Source organism: Vulpes vulpes, chromosome 4 (assembly GCF_048418805.1).
Source record: "Vulpes vulpes isolate BD-2025 chromosome 4, VulVul3, whole genome shotgun sequence".
NCBI lineage: Eukaryota > Metazoa > Chordata > Mammalia > Carnivora > Canidae > Vulpes > Vulpes vulpes.
Window position 1 is genome coordinate 81272128 of NC_132783.1, and position 18968 is coordinate 81291095.

General features: G+C 53.7%; 1 protein-coding gene across 1 annotated transcript; it reads right to left on the reverse strand.

Annotated features, from left to right (window-relative positions):
• Positions 1 to 4666: 4666 nt before the first annotated feature.
• TBATA (thymus, brain and testes associated) lies at positions 4667 to 18490 on the reverse strand. The gene is made up of 9 exons (XM_026010003.2): positions 18418 to 18490; positions 16860 to 17095; positions 14699 to 14854; positions 13737 to 13822; positions 12073 to 12249; positions 10176 to 10257; positions 9255 to 9399; positions 7740 to 7792; positions 4667 to 6710 (listed from the first exon to the last, which is right to left on the reverse strand). The coding sequence occupies exons 1-9, from the start codon at positions 18462 to 18464 to the stop codon at positions 6619 to 6621; spliced, it is 1074 nt and encodes a 357-aa protein (XP_025865788.1). The 5' UTR covers positions 18465 to 18490; the 3' UTR covers positions 4667 to 6618.
• Positions 18491 to 18968: the final 478 nt, after the last annotated feature.

Below are 18968 nucleotides of genomic sequence, written 5' to 3' on the forward strand. Positions count from 1 at the left end.
GAAAATTAAGTTTATTTTTAAAAACCTATAGATGAAGAGTGCAGAGACCCAACTGATTTACTGGCTTCCTGGGACCCAATCTTTTCCAACCTCTCTGTCCCAGGCAAGATGAAGAGAGAATTAGGGAATATACACCAGCGACACTCAGCCCTCAAGCTAATGTTCAGAGGGGAGGATGCATATGGGGCCCAGGTAAACAAAAAGGAGAATTGCACCCTTTTTGCAAAGGGAAGGCTTTGCAAATGTTCCAGATCCAATGCAAGCAAGAGCAAAGCAACTGGTATGGTGCCTGTGCAAGAATTCTACAGGAAAAAGAAGAAAGGAGGAAGGGACCAAAGAAGAAAGGAAAGAAAGAGAGAGAGAGAGAGGGAGAGAGAGAGGGAGAGAGAGAGAGAGAGGAAGAGAGAGAGAAAGAGAGGATAATATGCAAAGGGAAGATGAAGCCTGCATTCTGGAAGAAGACAACCCCAGGAACTGAAGAAAATATTAGATAAGAAATATTTTGCATTCTCAAGAAATTAAAGATGACTTGGGCTCTTTGAAACAAGAGTTTGAAGTTGAGACAAAGCAACAGAATGAGTCGGAAGGAGGCTGTGGGGATGAAGAAAGGGAGCCAAGGACAAAAATAACGCTATGGAGGTCATGGTTACAGTAGAGTAATATCAAGGGCGTAGTTGACATGATAGTGAAGTGGAAGACAGATGTGAGAAAAATCACACAGCATGAGGAAGAAATTAACCCAATGTGCAGTAGAGGTGAACTCTAAGATCGCCCTATCACCGTGAGAGAAGGATATATGAGCAAGCTGTTTGACCTTGGATGAATCACTTAACCCCTCTTCTGATTTCTCGCCCGTGAAATTGCACTAATAACACTCTCTACTACGTAAAGTTATGGGGCGTGTAGGGTCAGGAGGCTGGGCTCTACCCATTCAAGCTGCCAAGTTTAAATCCTGAATCTGATTCTTATTACTTGTATAACTTTGACCAAGTCGCTTCTTTTTTTCAGCTCCTTATGTGTAAAATTGTCGTAACAGTCATAGTATCTACCTCATTAGATTCCAGTATGGGTTAAACACTTAAGAACTGGTCGCACAGTGGAAAAGAAAAAAGAAAAAAAAAAAAAACGCTTAAGAACTGGAGGATACTTCTCTTTTAAAAAAAAAAAATTTTATTTATTTATTCATGAGAGACACACAGAGAGAGAGGCAGAGACACAGGCAGAGGGAGAGAAGCAGGCTCCATGCAGGGAGTCCGACGTGGGACTTGACCCCAGGTCTCCAGGATCACGCCCTGGGCTGAAGGCGGCGCTAAACCACTGAGCCACCCAGGCTGCCCTGGAGGAGACTTCTTGACATAACTTTATGAATATGTGATTATTTCAGTTTATAGATCCTTCATAGGTAAACATGTTTAATGATGAAAAATGAGAATGATTCTCATTAAATACTATTAAAATGCCCACTGGCACTATTATTATTAATTAAAGATTTATTTATTTATTTTAGACAGAGAAAGAGAGCATATGCCTGTGTTCATGGCGGGGGGGGGAGGGGTGCAGAGGGAGAGAGAGAATCTCAAGCAGACTCCCCACTGACGTGGAGCCTAATGCCAGGCTTGATCTCACAACCCTGAGAGCATGACTGGAGCTGAAATCAAGAGTCGGGAGCTTAAGTGACTGAGCCACCCAGGAAACCCTGTCATCATTATTATTCAACATTATTCTCTGGAAGTATTAGCTAATGTAGTTGGACAAGAAAAAAAAGATATAAATATTGGAAGAGAGGTGTGGTCTGATTGAGACTTTTTACAAAAGAGTTTTGACAAGCACAAAATCAGGTAGCCTGGAAAGACATGATCTTGGTGGTTCTGGGAACAGAATTCAGGGTTGAAAAGCCAGGAAATGTAGTGAGATCTCTGTTACTACCGTTGTCCAAGGTGAAGTTGGGTATCATGTCTGGGGAGCTCCGGTGAAGGCTTCCAATGGGCTGGGAAGGCTGTTACAGAACTTCTGAGGTGTCCAACGATGGGATTCTAAGGCATTGCTAGTGAGGATTCGAGCTTTCCCTGCCTTTGCCGTGAGTCTCCAGCCTATCCTTATCTATTTAAGGGGAGTGAGGTGGGAGAGGGGGTGGTTGTTGAGCTAGAAAACGCAAGGAGGTGACCCCCACATGTGTCTTTAAGCCAGGAGTCCCAGGGTGGCTCTCTCTTCTTCAAACTGCAATATGTTCTAGGCAACATTTCCAAAGTGTGGCAAACTCTGGTGGTATGATAGATGAACTTAGGTGGTACGTGGAGGAACAATTCTGATACACTTATATTTATCCTCATTGTGTATGAGGAACTTTAATAAATAACATCAAAAACATGATGCCATGGGATCGTATTGCTTAGATAAAAACTATATTCAAGGAGAAGTATTAAAAAGGTACATTAAAGGAAACTTTAGGAACAGTTGTAAGAAATTTGTGATGGGGGAATGAGAATGGTTCAAGCTTGGGAGCCAAGGGCTCTTGTCCGTGACCCTGGAGTCTGACAAACCTGGATTCTAATTCCAGAGGCTCCACTTACTAGTTGTATGACCTTAAATGATCCAGGCTCCCTTGCGTCATGTGACGTAAAAATCAACTACTTTTGTGCACTCGTGTTCTTGGCAGCACTATTCACAACCCAAAGGTGTCCACAGATGGATGAATAGATAAACAAAATGCGACATGGACATTCAGTGAAATATTATTCAGCTTAAAAAAGGAAGGAAATTCTGATGTGTGCTACCACATGGACGAACGTTGGGGACACTGTGCTTAGTGAAACAAGCCAGACACTGAAAGGCCAAATGCTGCATGACTCCACTTACATGAGGTACCAGGAACAGACAAATCTATAGAGAGTTTCGAAGAAGGATGGTTGTTAGGGGCTGAGGGGAGGGAACGGGGAGTTCATGTTTAATGGCTGTAGAGTTTCAGTTTCGCAAGATCAAGAGAGTTCTGTGGGTGGATGTGGTGATGGTTGCACAACATGCATGTGTTATCACCCAACCATACTCTTGACAATGGGTAAGGTGGTCAGTTTGATGTAAAAATGCATAAAAATCAACTACAGGAAGTAATTTTATGGACTCGGATAATGGGGAAGGATGGGGGACAGTCAGGGGCTGCAGGTGTGACTGATGCTTTGTCCCCTTGGGATGATGATGACCAATGATGGCATCCTGTCAAAAGCCAATAACCCCTCCTCCCCCTCAAGTCCAAGGACAGTCTGTGACTGGCCCAGCTTGGGTCATATACTTATTCTACTCCAGATCACCGTGCCCACCAGGAATGGGGTGTTGTGGCTGGACGGAGCTAGTTTCAGGCCCACCCTGGAAGGAGGGTGGGGAACATCCTGGGCAGCCCCAAACAAAGGCTACCACAGTGGCTAAGGAGATTAGATCCCAAGAAGGACCCAGAGCCATGGGGAAGAAGATTGGAAAGGGAAAATCTGTCTTCATGCTTCAGGCAGAGAGGCAGTGGGGAGGGGGAAATATCAGGGCCTGGTGCCGGGGGGAAACTTAAGAACAACCTAGAAGTGGCCATGACTTCCTGACACCATAATAGCCAAATAGGCGCCCAGCCACTGCAGACAGGGGCGCTGCAAAGCAAAGCATAGAGACTGCACAGCCCCTGGGGCTTCTGCCTGGGAACCAGTCTGGCCTCCAACCCCCATAGGATCTGAGGGCACAGGTAGCCCAGTGCAGGTGACGAGGAAGGCAGGCTGGATGCCACTGCCGTTTCCAAGAAGGCCAGCAACTTCTCTGATCAGTGCTTTGCTATGGTTCCGGAACCTTCAAGTTATCCCAGCTCGCTAGCCCCCTGGGGTTCAGCAGTAATTCCCTTAAAACCTGGAAAGAGGATGTGGGCCTGAGGAGGGACTGCAAAGAGTCAGGGAGTGAGTGAGAGCAAACCCTGACGTGCTCCCTCTCTGCGAGATGGGGGAGGAAGACCGGGGAGGAAGGGTGGGCGAAGTGGCTATGGCAGCGGGGCGGGGAGGTGGCCTGCAAGAGGGCAGTGTAGCAGAAAGGACAGAGCCGACTGAGAAGCCCCGCGGCCCTGCGTCTGATCCCTGACTTATGGGCTACGTGAGCTCTGATGTGTTACTTTTGCTCGAAGCCTTGGATGTGGATGATGATGCCTGCCTTACAGGCTGTCGTGAGTTTCGCCTGAGGTCAGGTCATCTGTACAGGCACAGCTCAGCCCTCCCACGTGTCTGCAAGACAGCAGTTTCCCACCAGTGTGCATCTCGGTGCTCTTTCCGCACGGTGTTTATGTGTGCACGCTTCGGCTCAGCCCCTTGATCTTTCTTTGTCCCGAAAGACCTCAGGGCTGCAGAGAACGAACTGTTTGCCACCCACCCTCAAGATACAGGAGTAAGAAGCCAGGCCCAGCCCACCCTGTCTTTAAGCACAATGACAGTGGCTGCAAAGGCCAGGCAGTGCCACAAGCATTTTGCAGGGAGTTGCAAAAGCAAAATCAATCAATCAATCTGCGGGACAGGCCGAGCCGCTCTGAGGAAAAGTACGCTCTTTGGAATAAGAAAATCATGAGAATCTGTGACTGCAATTATTAACCACTCAGCAATACTCCCTAATCAATTCAAGGGAAGATAGAAGGATGAGCAAAAGGGCCAGGTGGGGTTTCTTCGTGCCAACAAGTATGATTTATTCTGGAAGCAGGTGTCTTCTAGGATTTTTTACAATGTGGATTGTTAAAAATTATTCCTAATGGAAGAGAGAGAGACTGTCATACCTACAACTGCCAAGGGGCAAGGACCCTTTTTCAAGAATGGACCTCTAGGTTGGTACCTTGATGGGGCTGGATAGGCCAACGTGGGGCTGGAGAGTCTGGGAATGGGGCTGGTGGGGAAGCCGAGCTGGTACGTTGGAAAAAAAAAAAAATCAGTGTGAGAGAAAATTCTTACACACGCTACAAACATGGGTGAGTCTCGAGGACATCCTACTCTGTGAACTAAGCCAGTCACAAAAAGACAAATAGTTTGTGGCCCTACTGATATAAAACAGCCAGAGCAGTCTGGTTCACAGAGACGGAGAGGAGGCAGGTGGTTGCTGGGGGTGAAGGAAGGGGAATGCAGTCAGTGTATAAGGTGCACAGAGTTTCAGTTTTGTAAGAGGATGTGAGTTCTGTGGACAGATGGTGGCGTATTTGCACAACGACGTGAGTGTACTTAATTCCACCGAACTGTATACTTGACACATGGCTAAAATGGTTAAATTTTGTTATGTGGATTTTACCACAATAAAAAAAGAGGAGGGCAATAAGGAGAAGACAAATGAATGTGGGCTTTCTGGTGAACTTTCTGTGGGCTTTCTGGTGGGCTTTTCTGGAAAACTGATGGCAGGGGTGAGCACAGGGAGGCCAAAGCCAGCAACGTCACAAGGCACAGGGCTGTAATAAGAGATGCTGCTGCCGGGGGAACATCCTCAGTGGGAGAGGGGACTTTAAGAACACAAGATGGTTTAATGTTGATGTGAAGCTGTTGGCTGGACTCACAGCAAATCCGCATCCAACCCCTGATCTGGGCTGAACGCTGCTGCACATATAGGTTTTGTGTGGGGTGTTTGAGAAAACCCAGAGGGACCGAATCTGAGTTGCTGTGAGGGGGAGCGGTGTTGCCAGCACAGGAGGGAGCCATAGTCTGGAGCACTTAGTGGAAGTAGCAGCTCGGAGCCACAGGTGACCATGACACGGGGGATGATCAATGCCTCCCATATCTCCCCGCCCTGGCTTTCCAGGGAATCTGCAGAAATCTCAAGGAACACACTGGACTTCCAAGAGGGTCAAAGGCTATCTTCTCTAGATTTTAAAGGACAACAAAACCCCAACTGGGTCACATTTATGGAGTATCTCTTTCCTCCTTGATCTTTGATCTTGCCAACCACCATTTTGCTAATGCTTATGATTTTCAGACTGCAGCCACCACCTTGGGTGAGGGGTAGAGCACAGCGGGGAAGAAAGAGCAGGGTTCCCGAGCCAGACATGCTGGATTTGGGTCCTGGCTCTGCCACTCACTGTGTGGCTTTGAACGAGTTAGTTCCCCCATTTGAGCCTCGATGTACTCACCTGTAACATGGGAGTGATGATATTAATAGTCTACCTCACAGAGCTTTGGGGGAATCGAATATTTGGGGGAATTGAATATGGTACTGGCAGGAATTCAACAGTTGGTAGTGACGGTTACTTTTCGGAGGCCTGTGGGCTCCTGACATCTGCTCTAACCTACCCGGATCCCCTGTGTGTCTTGGCTCGGGTGGGACAGAGCTTCTTCCTCAGGCTGCCCTTCAGCTCTTAGGAACATAGAACCAGCAGGTAAGCCCCGTGTGGGCAGTAGCATTTGGGCTTTCTCCAAGGGAGCCGGATGGTTCCGTGTAGCCCATCCTCGCTCCTGGAATAAACCCCCAAGTACAGACCTGCTATAGAGAGTGGAGTGGAATTGTCCTCTTAGGGGGAAGGCAGCCTTTTAATAGGTTCCGTGTGATAGGAAAGTCGATATTGCTGTTGAGGTGGGTGGACTGGGAGCAGCCCCGAACCTGGGGACAGCTCTTGAGCAAGGTGGCCAAAGGGACTCAGACTCCGCATTCTGCCTTCGGCTTTGAATTTCTGTCTTCTGTGTTCTGGTTCAGATGCATCCGGAGAATTTGTGCTCTCCCGATGTACTCTGGGAGAAGGGAAGACATCCGTCAGCAGAGGACAGGGATGGGCCAGGTCCCTAGCTGGGAGCTGCTCTGGGGACCTAAATGGACGTCTTCTCCCCGCGAGGCCCCAGGCAGATGTGGGTCAAGCCCTGCTGCTGCTCTGGGTGCTGCCGGTGACCCGGGAGTAGCTGACTCCCTTCTCTGAGCTTCACCTCCGCCTCTTCTTTCTACATCCAGACAACAAATACCTAGGGAGTGCCTACCTGTGCCGGATGCTCACCTGGGATGCCTTACAGTCTAGTGGCAGAGAATACGGTACGTGGTGGGTAGCTGTCCTCTTCTCTGCCCCTGCCCTGGCCGAAGACACCAGGAGGATGCAGCAGCCTCCTGCCTGGTCTCCCCTCAGCCCCTCTTGCCCCCAGTATTCCTTCCTCTACCTAGCCAGAGGGGAACTTGTCTGGACACCAGGCCCTCTTATAAGCCTCCAGTGCACCCCCATGTCACCTGGGTGAGACCCAGGCTGGCCCTGCCCACATCATTTCTTACCACCAGCCTGACCCATAAGGCCCCAGCCACCCTGGCCTGAGTACGCTTTCACCCACACAGCTGGCAGGTGAGAGCCCTATTTCTGGGCTCTCCCGAGGCCCACACTGGGCTGGAACTACCTGTCGTTCAGGCCAAGGAGCCCTCTCCCCACCCTGCCAGTCCTTCTTACTGCCCCTCACTTCCCCTGCTTTATTTTCCTGCCAGTACCTATCCCCCTCCGATGTTTGGATTTGCTGTCTGCACTCCTCCTCACTAGGATGTGAGCTCCATAGCAGCAGGAACTTGTCTGGACTCTTCCCCAGAGCCTAGCTCACAGCTGCTAAGGAAGTCTCTGTTGAATGGATGAGTGAATAGATGAATGGGTGGAATGAGCAGCTTCCTGGGGCAGAGACTCATCTCCAGTGTCCTCGAATCCCCCGAGGAGGCATACAGCCAGGGTGGGCCTAGGGATGGGGGTGGGGGTGGGGGGGAGAGCCCCTGGGATGATCTGCTGCATAGAATCTTACCTGGTTGGTCGCCTTTGGGTAGTGGTGGGGTCTTCGTCTTCTTCGGGGATTGGCTATAAGGGACACAAAGGGAATGTGAGGCTGGAGCCCACTGCAGCAGAGCGGCAGGGTGGGTGCGGTGGGGAAACAAGTGCTCCAGGGAGCCCAAGAGCCCAAGGCGCCTGGCCCCTGCTGGCACCACCCCCAAGTGGGACCCCGACAGACAGCTGTGACTCCACTGCCTGCCGTGACCACGAGGAACCTCCTGGGCCCTCTTGCCCCAGAAGTGGTAAGGGAGGCCCCTGCCCCAGCCCGCCCCGGCCGTGCTTGGCTCCTGCTTCCTGGCAGAGAGGAAGCCTTCTCCTGTGAGTGGAGAAGCTGGAGCTCCTGCTGCCCTAACGGAGGACTTCCGCTTTGCACCAAAGCAGGCCTTTTTATGCACTCGGTCTAACTGTCCTCCCTACAACGCTAGGAGAGTGGTTTTGAAGGGTGCTGCTGAGGCCCATGGTGGGGGCAGTGGCTCGCCCGAGGTCACAGCGAAGCCTGCCTTCCTCCCAAGCCTCTCTGGTCTCTCAAAGCAGAAAAGAGAACCCAGTTTAGGGCCAGAGCGAGAACCCAGGCCCTCAACAAACCCAAACGAGCACAAGCACCTGCCCCCTCTCACCAAGCTGCAGCCACCCCCAAACTTAACATTTCCTAGACTGAGCGCGTTCCTGCCTTCCCTTCCTGACAGTCCCCAACCTCTCATTTGCTCCTTCATATCCTACCTGTCCCAGCCACGTTCCGCAAAGCTCTATCGGGGAAAACCAGAGAGATTGTCAAAGTGATGCATCCCCTGGCTCATCCCCCACCTGCTGTTAGAATCTCCAGGAATCTGCATTTTTAACAGGGTCTCTGGCAAATCTGGGTGCTGCTGGGCTTGGAAGTTAGGCTGGATCCCAGCTCTTCCGACTAGCCAGGTGACTCTAGGTAGTCTCAGCTGTTGCTGAGTTTTCTAATCTGTGAAATGGGGGTAACGCTGCCTCTGTGAGTGGTTGTGTGGACTCCAGTGGTGTCCGGCAGAACAGTGGGCCCGCACTATTGCCAGGTCCCTTGCTGACACCCTAGCCCTACCCGCCTGCTTGGTGAGGGCTTCCCACTGTGCCCTCCCCCTGTGTCCTCCAGCCGTCCATGACGGTACTTCTGCTCCCCTGTGTCAGCTTCCCCTCTCTACTGGCCTTCCCCGAGACTAAGAGCTGGAGGGCTAGCTGTGGCTTCTCCGGCCCTGTCTTGCTACAACTGACACAGGTTACCCCTCGGGCATCCCCCATAGTCAGCTGCCAACATGTGGGCTGCCAGAGGGGCCCTCAGGCAGCAGGGGCTGAACCGGAGGGTCCCTCGGGGAAGGGGCTGGGCCTCCTCCTCCAGCACAGGCTCAGTGAGCCCAGTGCCTGGATCCCCTTTCCAGACCACCTGGCCTCACGGGGGAGGACAAGTGGCTGCATGGGAGGGAAGAGCTCTGGGAACAGAGGGGCAGGTGAGGGGTGTGAAGCCCACCTGTAGGGCGGCTGTTGCTTCTCTTGAGATGGCTCTTGGAATTCCTGGAGCTGATGGAGAAGTTTTTCCAACGGGATAGAGACTAGGGGTTGTGGAAATTGCTGAGCCACGGCTGTTTGCAGGAGTCCCAGGGCCAGGTCTTTCTCTGTAAGCACAGCCAGGGGGCATGGTCCTTAGTGGCCGGACCCACCCTGTCCTGTCCCTGCAACGACAAGCTGGAAGCAGGGCCTCGGCTCTTCTGCCCAACCCTGGCCCAGGGCAGCTCTCTCTAACCATCTCTCATTCTGCTTCCAGGTCCACTTTGGGGAGGCCCCTGTTCTATCCTGGCCCCTGTGTGTGCAGAGCATCCAGGTCCTCCCCACCTTTCTCTCACCACATGATCACATGTATGTTCCTTGTTCTCGGCACCTGCTGGCCCACCCTGTGGTCATGCCTCTGGGCTCTCTCTGCAAAGCCCCCTGGACACCTGCCTCCTGCCCTCCTCCTCCACTGTCTCCGGCTCCCATCACCACCCCTCAGCCTCCCACCCAGATAAACCTTCTGCCCACCATCCCAGTGTGTACAAGGACGTCCTTTCACGGTTCCTCTGTGTGTGTGTGTGTGTGTGTGTGTGTGTGTGTGTGTCTGTACGCTTCCCGCAGTGGTGGGTGTGGGGGTGTGTCTGCTAAATATATCTTTGGATTTCTCCCTCCTGGGTGCCAAGGGCGGTCAGTGGTCAGTATAAAGTCCCCTCCAAGAAGCAGGGTCAAGGAAATCCTGCCGAGGAAGGGCGAGGAGGCAGCAGCGGCCCTATCCCGCTGGAGACAGGTGCATTTGGGGCCCAGGAGGAAGGCCCTGGGTGGAAGCCCAGTGACATCCAGAGAACAAGGCCCTCCACAGCCTCCACTCCGAGAAAGCCCTGGGCCCCAGCTGTGTCCTCACCTTTTGGGGGAGCGTAAAGTAGCCAGAACTGGATAGCGCTCAGGGAGTCTGTCTGCAGGATCTGACAAAGGAGCTCCAGGACCTGCGGGCAGGAGGACAGGCCCCGGGTCAGTGAGCCCGGATGACACGTCCCAGCCAGCAGCACAGGCCCCGCTCCTACAACATGTGCTCCCAGAGCCACATGCTTGGCTAAACTGGTCCCCACCATCGTTCCTGCCCTGTGACTTTGCATTTTACACAGCACTTTCTCTCCCCCAGTGGAAGAGTCTTAACCTCCTCACTGGACAAATGAGGAATCTGAGGCCTTGAAAGAGGACGACGCCCAGCAGGGAGAGTGTGGCACAACAAAGCTCCATATCACGTATGTGGATCCCTCATCCCTGAGCCCTGCGTGGGCTGATTGTACCCCCAAAGTCCCTCACTGGGAAGGCAAAGTCAGAGCTGGCTGCTTGGAGACCCACCGAGTCCCGGATCCCTGGATCCTTGGTGTGGGGGTTTCAGGGACCCCACGGGCCTCCCCACCCTGGAGCTCCCAGGGTCTGGAGACACTAGCACAGAGGTGGGCTGATCCCAGCGGGTGGGCTGGGGGTCAGGGCTGGCTGATGCTGCAGATGACCCTGCGTGGGGCTCCGTCCTGCCAAGCAGCGTGAACGCTTCACCCTCGGCCGCTTCCTCAGCCTCTGGCATCTTTGCCACCGCTGGGCCCTCTTTCCCCTGCGTCCTCCAGTCTCGTATCATCGGGGGGAGCTCCAGCTCTGTGTAGGAGGATGGGCTACGGGGGCTCCCTAGGCCAGGCTGCTGACGGTGGCTGTGGCTACGGTTGCCTGGAGTTGGGACCCGTGGTAGGAGGTGTAGCCCCTGGAGTCCTAGGAAAGCGGGGTCTCCTTAGTGCTTGGCAGTCGGTCTTCCCAGGACCTGAGGGGGCCTGTCAGTCCCCAGCAGGTCGGCCTCATCCTTGGCAGAACAGGAACCGGGCTGAGCCCCTTCCCGGGCCTCTGGCTGCTAGGGTGCCCCCTCAGCCCCAGATACCCACCTGTTGCAGTGACTCCCCCCACCCCCTGGGTCTGCCCCTGGCCCCTTCTTCATTCTCCCCGTCCGACTTACCTGCCCGGGGCCCCCTCCCCACAGGACCCGAGAACCTAATTCCAGGCAAGATGAGGCCGCCCTATGGTGGAGAAAGTGTCGTTCTAGTCTCCGCTATGCTGCTCCGTCTCTGGGGACCTGGGCCACAGAATGTCACCTGGCAGGGCCTTAGCCTCCCCATCTGTGGAATGGGGATTCTGGGCCCTGTCTGCTATCCACTTCACTGGACCGTTGTAAGTCTCCAAAGGGACTGCATGCTTGAAAGCACGGGTCACAGGGAGGGTGTCAAGATGCTGGCTTGGGGCCTAACCTTCCCTGGAGAACATGTATGCATTTTAAAAGGGACCGCAGGTAGACTTAACCCACCAGCATCGGTCACGGACTCATCTCAGGCCTTGGCCGGTGAAACTTAAACATCAGAAGATAGGTCTGTGCTTCACTGTGGCACCCACCAAACCCTGCACAGTGTGGGGAGACTGGGCTGGGACTGGTGGGGCTGGCCTGGAGTCCCAGGATGGAGTCCCACATCAGGATCCCTGCATGGAGCCTGCTCCTCCCTCTGCCTCTCTCTCTCTCTCTCTCTCTCTCTCTTTCTGTGTGTGTGTCTCTCATGAAAAAATAAATAAAATCTTAAAAAAAAAAAAAAAAAAGAGTTGGGCAATCAACTGACTGAGCCAACCAGGCACCCTGAGAGGCCACACTTTAAAGCGTCCTAGCTGGGACTGCTGGGAGCCTGGGAGCAGCGACCACATGTTCTCTGCCCTCAGACCAGGCCTCTGTTGGGCCGTAGCTCCCAGCATTCCCAGGGCCTTACCAGCAGCTCATGATCCTTTAGGAAGACAGTCTGGACTCCTTCATCTTTGCCAGAAGAATACATCCGTGGGCCCTGGCGGGAGTGGCGGCGACCAATGACTCGGGTGGAAGTGGGGATGAGCCTCCCGGTCTCGGCCGAGTACTTTGCCCCTTGCTCCCGCTGAGGCTCCTCCTTCTGCTGGGAGCAAAGTGGCCAGAGACTCCAGGCAGTGAGAGAGAGGGATTGAGAGAGAGAGAGAGGGAGAGAGGCTCGAGGAAGAAGGGGAAGAGAAGGAAGCCCAGTCACACCTCTGGGGCTTCACCTCCCCTCCTGCAATCCTAGCATCGCAATATTGCAGGGACCTGGGAGGATGACCAGGCCAGCCCCACCCTGTTCTGGACCCCTCTCCCCAGCCAGGGACTCTCCCCATCCAAAATGCTTCCTCCTGGAACTTCTTCAATGCTGGAGACCCTGGTGGTCCTCTGAAGTCTTCATTATTCCTCCTAGGGAGACCCGCCCTCCCTTCCCCTCACCCCTGCACCCATCAGAGATTGGAAAGCAGTATTTTAGGCCAAGACCCCCATTTCCTACCTTAACTCCAGCTCAGCTACCCCTCAAATTTGTCCCCTAGAACTTGGTATCCATTCTTTGCTCTGGGAAAACTTCCTGAGCTAGGCCTATTGATATGAGGCCTGGGACCTCCTACCCCTGCAACCCCAATTGAGACTGCTAGTATACTTCTCCCCACATTTATTTGTTTATATTTTCAATTTTTTTTAAATTTTAGAGAGAGCAAGTGAAAGAGCATGTGCATGGGAGCAGGGGTGGGGCAGAGGAGGAGGGAGAGAGGCAGACTCCCCACTGAATGCAGAGCCCGACGTGGGGCTCGATCCCAGGGTCCTGAGATCAAGAGGTGGACGCTCAGCCCACTCAGTCACCCAGGTGACCCTATACTTGTCCCCATTTTAAAGATAAGAAAACTGAGACCCCCAGAGCTTAGCCGAGTTGCCGTGAGCATTGCAGTGAGTAGGCCACAAATCAGAAATGAGAACTCTGCTGCCCAAGAGCAGGGCAGGGCCAGACTCTGTCCCAAGGGCCAGACCTGTCCTGCATCCAGTACCAACTACTTCCATGCTGCCTCCCAGTTGTCTTTACTGGATTATCAGCAGATAGCACCCACAAAGTCACCCCATCCTGTTTGAAATCCTTCAGTGATTCTCTATTCCCTATGAGACTGGGCACTACAGGAAGTTCAGAAATGAAGAGCAAGCTCCTCCTTTTTGCCCACATGCAAAGTCAACCCCTTCTTACCTTCCTCCCCACCCCCAACCCCACATGGCTGCCCGCTTATGCTGCCCTTTTTAAGCATGTCCTGCACTTCCCAGCTTCTGAGCTGCATGTGTCCACTAGGAACGCCTTCCCCATCCCTGTCTGCCCATCCCACCTCTGTTATGCACCCTTCTTGGATCTCCCCACCTAGCCACCTTCTCTTCTCTTTTGAGCCCTTGCTGGACCCTCTTCGGGTGGGGAGGTGGATGTTCTGCAGCCCCCTCCTCCTGGGCCAACAGCAGCACCTCTTGTGGACACTAGCTCTACTGCTCACGAGGGGGAACACACTTGGGACGGCTTTCATCACAAAAGGATGGACCCTTTGGATCTCTTCCCAGATGGCTCCTGTGTTCTACACCCACCTCTTTGCTCTTCAGCTCATTCTCCTTGGTGAAGACGGCCACCCGGGAAGCCAGGTCTCTCAACTCCTTTTTCCATGCCTCTGGGAAGACATTGCCAGCTGAAACCCGGGGTTCTCCTGCCTTCCCTGTGGTACCCAGCCTTGAGAGGGCTGGGAGTGGGGGGTGGGGGTGGGAAGAGCCTGCTCACCTCCCCAGCCTTCCGCCTTGTATCTTAAAGGGAAAGGGAGAGGCGGTGACCTTGCGAGGAAAGGAGGAATCTCGCCATTGGGGGGGTGAGTGTGTGGTCACTACTGGAGGGGGCTGATGTTGATCCTAGCCTGTGGCTTCCCTGGAAGCTGCTGGGGATGCTTGGCTACCTGCGCCAACATGTGTGCGGGTTAGTCTAGCTGCGCCTCTTTTAGGCACCTGAGGCCAGCACTGAGCCTCAGTTTCTGCGTTGTGCCAGTCCCTCAGATACCGAACTGCTCTTGGCGAAGTTGGGGAGATGTGCTGCGGCTAGCTTCCCAAGCCGCTCTGCCCTGCACAGCTGTCCTGGTCCCCACCAGTGGGTTTCCCCTGGACCCTGATGGAGGGGGAGGGTAAGCACAGGGGCTGCCAGAAAGTCGCTGCTTCAGCTCCAGCTCCATCTCTGGCCAACTGCTCCGACGGGCTGGTGCCCAAGCCTACATACAAGCTACTCGACATTTCCCATATCAATCCTGTTTGTGGCTGTAAGTCACATGACTGTTGCCCCACTCTGTCTGTCCTCTGTTATCATGCCTCAAACACCTCAAATCTGAGTAGGGGCCCCATTTCTGAGGACCTGGGGGGTGAAGAATAGTGCAGATGCTGCGGTCTGAGGAAATGAGGAAAACCGCAGGGGACCCCACCGACCTAAGAGCGCTGGCTCTTTCCTTCCCAGGGACCTGGGAGGGAGGGCAGCCCCTGGGGAGAGGGGCTGGTGCCCAAGTACCCACCAGAAGAAAGCCGGGGTTCCCGATTGGACTGCGGGTCTCCGATGGGGACAGAGATGGTGGGCAACCCCATCAGACAGCGGGATAAAAGTGTGGCTTGAGGCAAGGGGGCCACAGAGAACTCGTCTCTGACGACACAGACGGGCTTCCCGGTGAGATCTGCGAAGGGTGAGAGGCTGTGGGAAGGAGGGCCTGGGTAGACCCCAGGAACACCAGGAGGCTGGGAGGAGGCTGGTGGGCAGGGAGAGTACGGACTCCACTTCTTCCTGACCATAGATCGCTAGAGCTGGGCCCTCCGGCCACAGAGGCCTTACCCAGGGGGACACTAAGAATGAACAGTGATAGGCAGTGCTCAGGGTCACCCAGCGAGTCAGGGGGAGGTGAGATAGGACTCTAGTCCTGGGGTCCTTCTGATTTTCTACGACAGAGCGAGGAACTGCAGGTGTGAGCACACGGAGGTGGATAGCTTGAAGAGGACGACACGGGGATGGGGCATGGAGCCATAGTCTGCGACCAGAAGGACCTGGGCTCAAATCAAAAGAAGCAAGGTTTAGCCAGACCCCCTAGATAAAACTCCTTGCCATCTGTCAGCCTCTGCAGGGCAGCCCAGAGGTGGTGGCGAGCTGCTTACACATGAGGACCCTTCTGGCTTCAGGTCTGTGTGACCGTTTATTAGCATACACGGTGAAGCTTCGAGGACCAGCCTGGTTAGGTCCTGGCATGCTGGCTTACTCTGTCCTTCCTGAAACATTCTCCTTTTTGGCTGGTGGGGGTGGGGGGCTCATTCCCCTGGTCCTTCCTAACTCACAGGCTGCTCCTCACCTCCTCTGTTCCTTCCTTCTCACCTCCTCGCCCTCTCAGGCTTGGGGTCCCTGGGCTCAGCGCCAGGCTCTCCTCTCCTGCATCTACACGGGCTCTTGGCTTGCCCATCCAGGCATGACACTTCCAATGCCATCCCTCCTTGAGTGGTGGCCAGATTGGCATCTCTCACCTGAACTCCAGCCCCAACTGCCTACTTTACACTTCTACCCCCAAGCCTGAAAGATGTGTGGAATCTCACATCTCCCAGATTCCCACCCAATTTCCAACCCCTCCCTTGCCCTGCACTGATCTTTCCTTCAGGCATTTTTTTGCCTCAGTCAGTGTGACTATGGTTTTCTAGTCATTCAGGCCCAGCACCTGGGAGTCATCATTGACTCCCCTCTGCCTTTCCTACTATTTTTAACCAATCTGCAAATCCTGTTGGTTCCACCTCTGTATAGCTCTAGAGCAGGGCCACTTGCTCTTCCATTGCTACCTCCTTGGTCTACATCCCCCACCAGACAGCAGCCAACAGGTCACTCCTGTCACTTTTTTGCTTTCCACCTTCCAGTGGCTCCCATCCATTCAGTGAGATGGCTTAATGGTAAGTGGAGTGACCTCTAAGGCCCACATAATCTGGACTCCCACCACCTCTCTGGAGTTTCTCCTTTCTCCTCCTCTTTACTCAGCTCCAGCCACACTGGCTTCCTTTCTGCTTCCCCAGCAGAGCCAGAATGTGTGCCTTGGGGCCTTTGTACTTGCTGTTCCCTCTGCCTGGGACATTCTTTCCTCCACTAGCCACACAGTTCAATGCCCTCTCCCCTTTAGTTCTTGGCTTAGATGCCATGCTATTGATCAGGTCTCCTCCCTTCTAGAGCCCTGGCACTTCCTACACTATGACAACTCATCTATTTCCTAGCCTTTCCCAGCAGAGTCAGTTCCACAAGGTTAGGAACTGTTTCACTCACTGTCATATCCCTAGGGCCTAAATAAGTGATTGATCCATTGTTTGCACTCAACAGATATCTGATGGACAGAGGGCTAAGTGGATGAATTGGCCTGAGTTAGAGAACAGAGTGCAGTTCTGGGGCAGAACATTCATCCCTTTATCTGATTTGTAAAATGGGAGCATCAGCAATGAGGAAAAATGGTCTAGGGCTGCACAGTCAGCCTCAGAGCCTGCTTCCCCAGATCAAGTCTTCACTTGATTGAGTGCTTGCAAGTGGCCAAGCAGTTCTCTGTCCCTGACCAAATCCCCATCCTCTCTGGGCCTCAGCTTGGAAACAGAGGCTGGATCCTCCTTTTCTGGTCATCAGAACCGCCCCACCACCTCCAGTCAGGCCCCTACCTCCCCAGGGCCTACCTTGGATGTGGGTCACACGTTGTGGGTGGGGGTGGTGCCGGGAGAAGAAGGAGTGGTGGCTGAGGCGGCCAAAGCGGTAGGCCCCAGGGGTTTGGGGCTTGGGGGTCTTCAGTGCTGTTTGGATCAGCTGGAAATCCACGATCCCTGGGATCATCAGTTCTTTCTGTGGCCCGTTGTCCCCGTGGCTCCTTGGCCTGTGCCCTGACTTCTTTTCAGGCTTCAGCTCAGCCCTTGGACTGAAGGAGAAAGTCAAGGAGAAACTAATGGAGCCTCCTGGCATCAGTGCCCACCCAGCTCAGAACTCAGAGCTCAGATGGAGTCTATTCCTGAGGCACTCTGAAACTGGTTTCCAGGAGTTCACTTCCACCCCATGGCTCCCAAAGCCAGGCCTCTCCTGGGGTCCTCTGCCAACTAGTCCAATCCAGTCCCAGGGAGCCTCTGTCTTCATAAGCTGCCTTAGCAGGGAGTTAAGATCTATTGGAGAGAACTCAGCATCTCCCAAGACCTCAGTTTTCTCCCAGAAACTCTCTCTAAAGCCAGAAAAAGAAGCCATAGACCCACCTACTCTCCAAATACTTGGGTTGGAGCAAAGGTACCTTATATACACCTCCAGGGTCAGGGGCAGACACAACGAGGACCTCACCCCAAGCCAACTGTTGGCAGCCCAGGAGAAGCCAGCTATGGGCAGTCCCCCTGCCCCGGGGCCCCCCCTCCAGGCAGTCTTGGCCCAGACTTCGCGTCCAGGGGCTGAAGCTGGAGCACCAAGGCCAGACGGGGCCAGCATGTCCTCTTCCCTCAGGAGCCCCTCCCAGGAGATGCAGAGCTGGTGGGGCAGCATTCAGAGTCGCAACGCTGCAGGGAAGCGTCAAGCTCTTATCGGCTTCACTGGAGACACGTTTCTCAGGTTGTCAGTCCTCCACCCTGCACCCCTTCCCTCTCCTGAGGATGCCAGGCCCTGCCTCTGGAGGAGCCCGGGGTCCATCCAGCATGGATCCAGAGGTGGGGTGATCTCCGCTGGGGCCTGGTGGGACCACCTGCCTGCTGGCTGTCTGCATTCCCTTCTCCTGGTGGCCCTGGCTGAAGGGAGGCCCTCTGGAGAAGAGGTGGGCTCTGGATATGCTAAGCAAGGGCCTCGGGGCCCTCTGAGGATTTCGCTGGCCAGGCCCCTGAGTTTTCTGTGCCGTCCTCCACTGGCCTCTAAGGCATCTGGGACTTAAAGAAATAAAGCAAACCTTCTCTGAAAGTTGCAGTTACGTGGCCTCCCTACCCCAACTGACAGAGGAAGTCGCCCCTTAAAAATCTAGGAATTCTCACACAGGTGCTTCTGTTCCCTGCCACCATGTCCTCCTCCCTCCAGGGAGGGACCCAGTTTGTGACCTGTGCTAACTCAGGCCTAAGAACCCCCTGGGGGCTTGGCTGATGGCAGCCGAAGGTGAGGAAGGGCTGCCTCTCCTGGACCCTCCATCTGTTGGGTTCCCGCCACGCCACTTTTGTCTCCCAGCCTGCCCTGCCTTCCCCCACCCGCTCGGATCAGCAGGGTGGGCACTTGGGGTCTTACCTCATCAGTGGATGTTCAGCCAACTGGGTCTTCACGTCTGTGGCCATCGTCGACTTTCTAGCAGAATAAGGACTAGTGCACTTAACACTGGTGTTGAAGATGGATAACAGGAAATCTCATACGCTGGCAGTGGGAATGTAAACCGGAACAGACACTTAAGGGGAAAAATTGGCAATGTGTGGTAAAATTGAACATTTGCAAGCTGTAGCGCTCAGCAATTCGTCTCCCAGACATATACCCAAGAGAAGCTCTTGCAATCGTATGACTGGGGCTGTTTGTAATATATTCAGACTAACATTGTTCGAATTAGCAAACACCTGGCAACTTCCCAAGTGTCCAATGGCAGAAAGAAGGGGTGAGTGAGCGGTGCTACATGTGGGCAATTGAACATTGTATTGCAATGAAAATGAACCAGAGCTACCCAGAACCACATAGATGAACCTTACAAATATTATGTGAGGTCAAGTAAAGCAAGGCCCAGAGGGCCACATAGCCTGAGATTCCTTCTTAAAAGTGAAGCTCAAAGGAAAGCAAAATTATCATAAATGTGA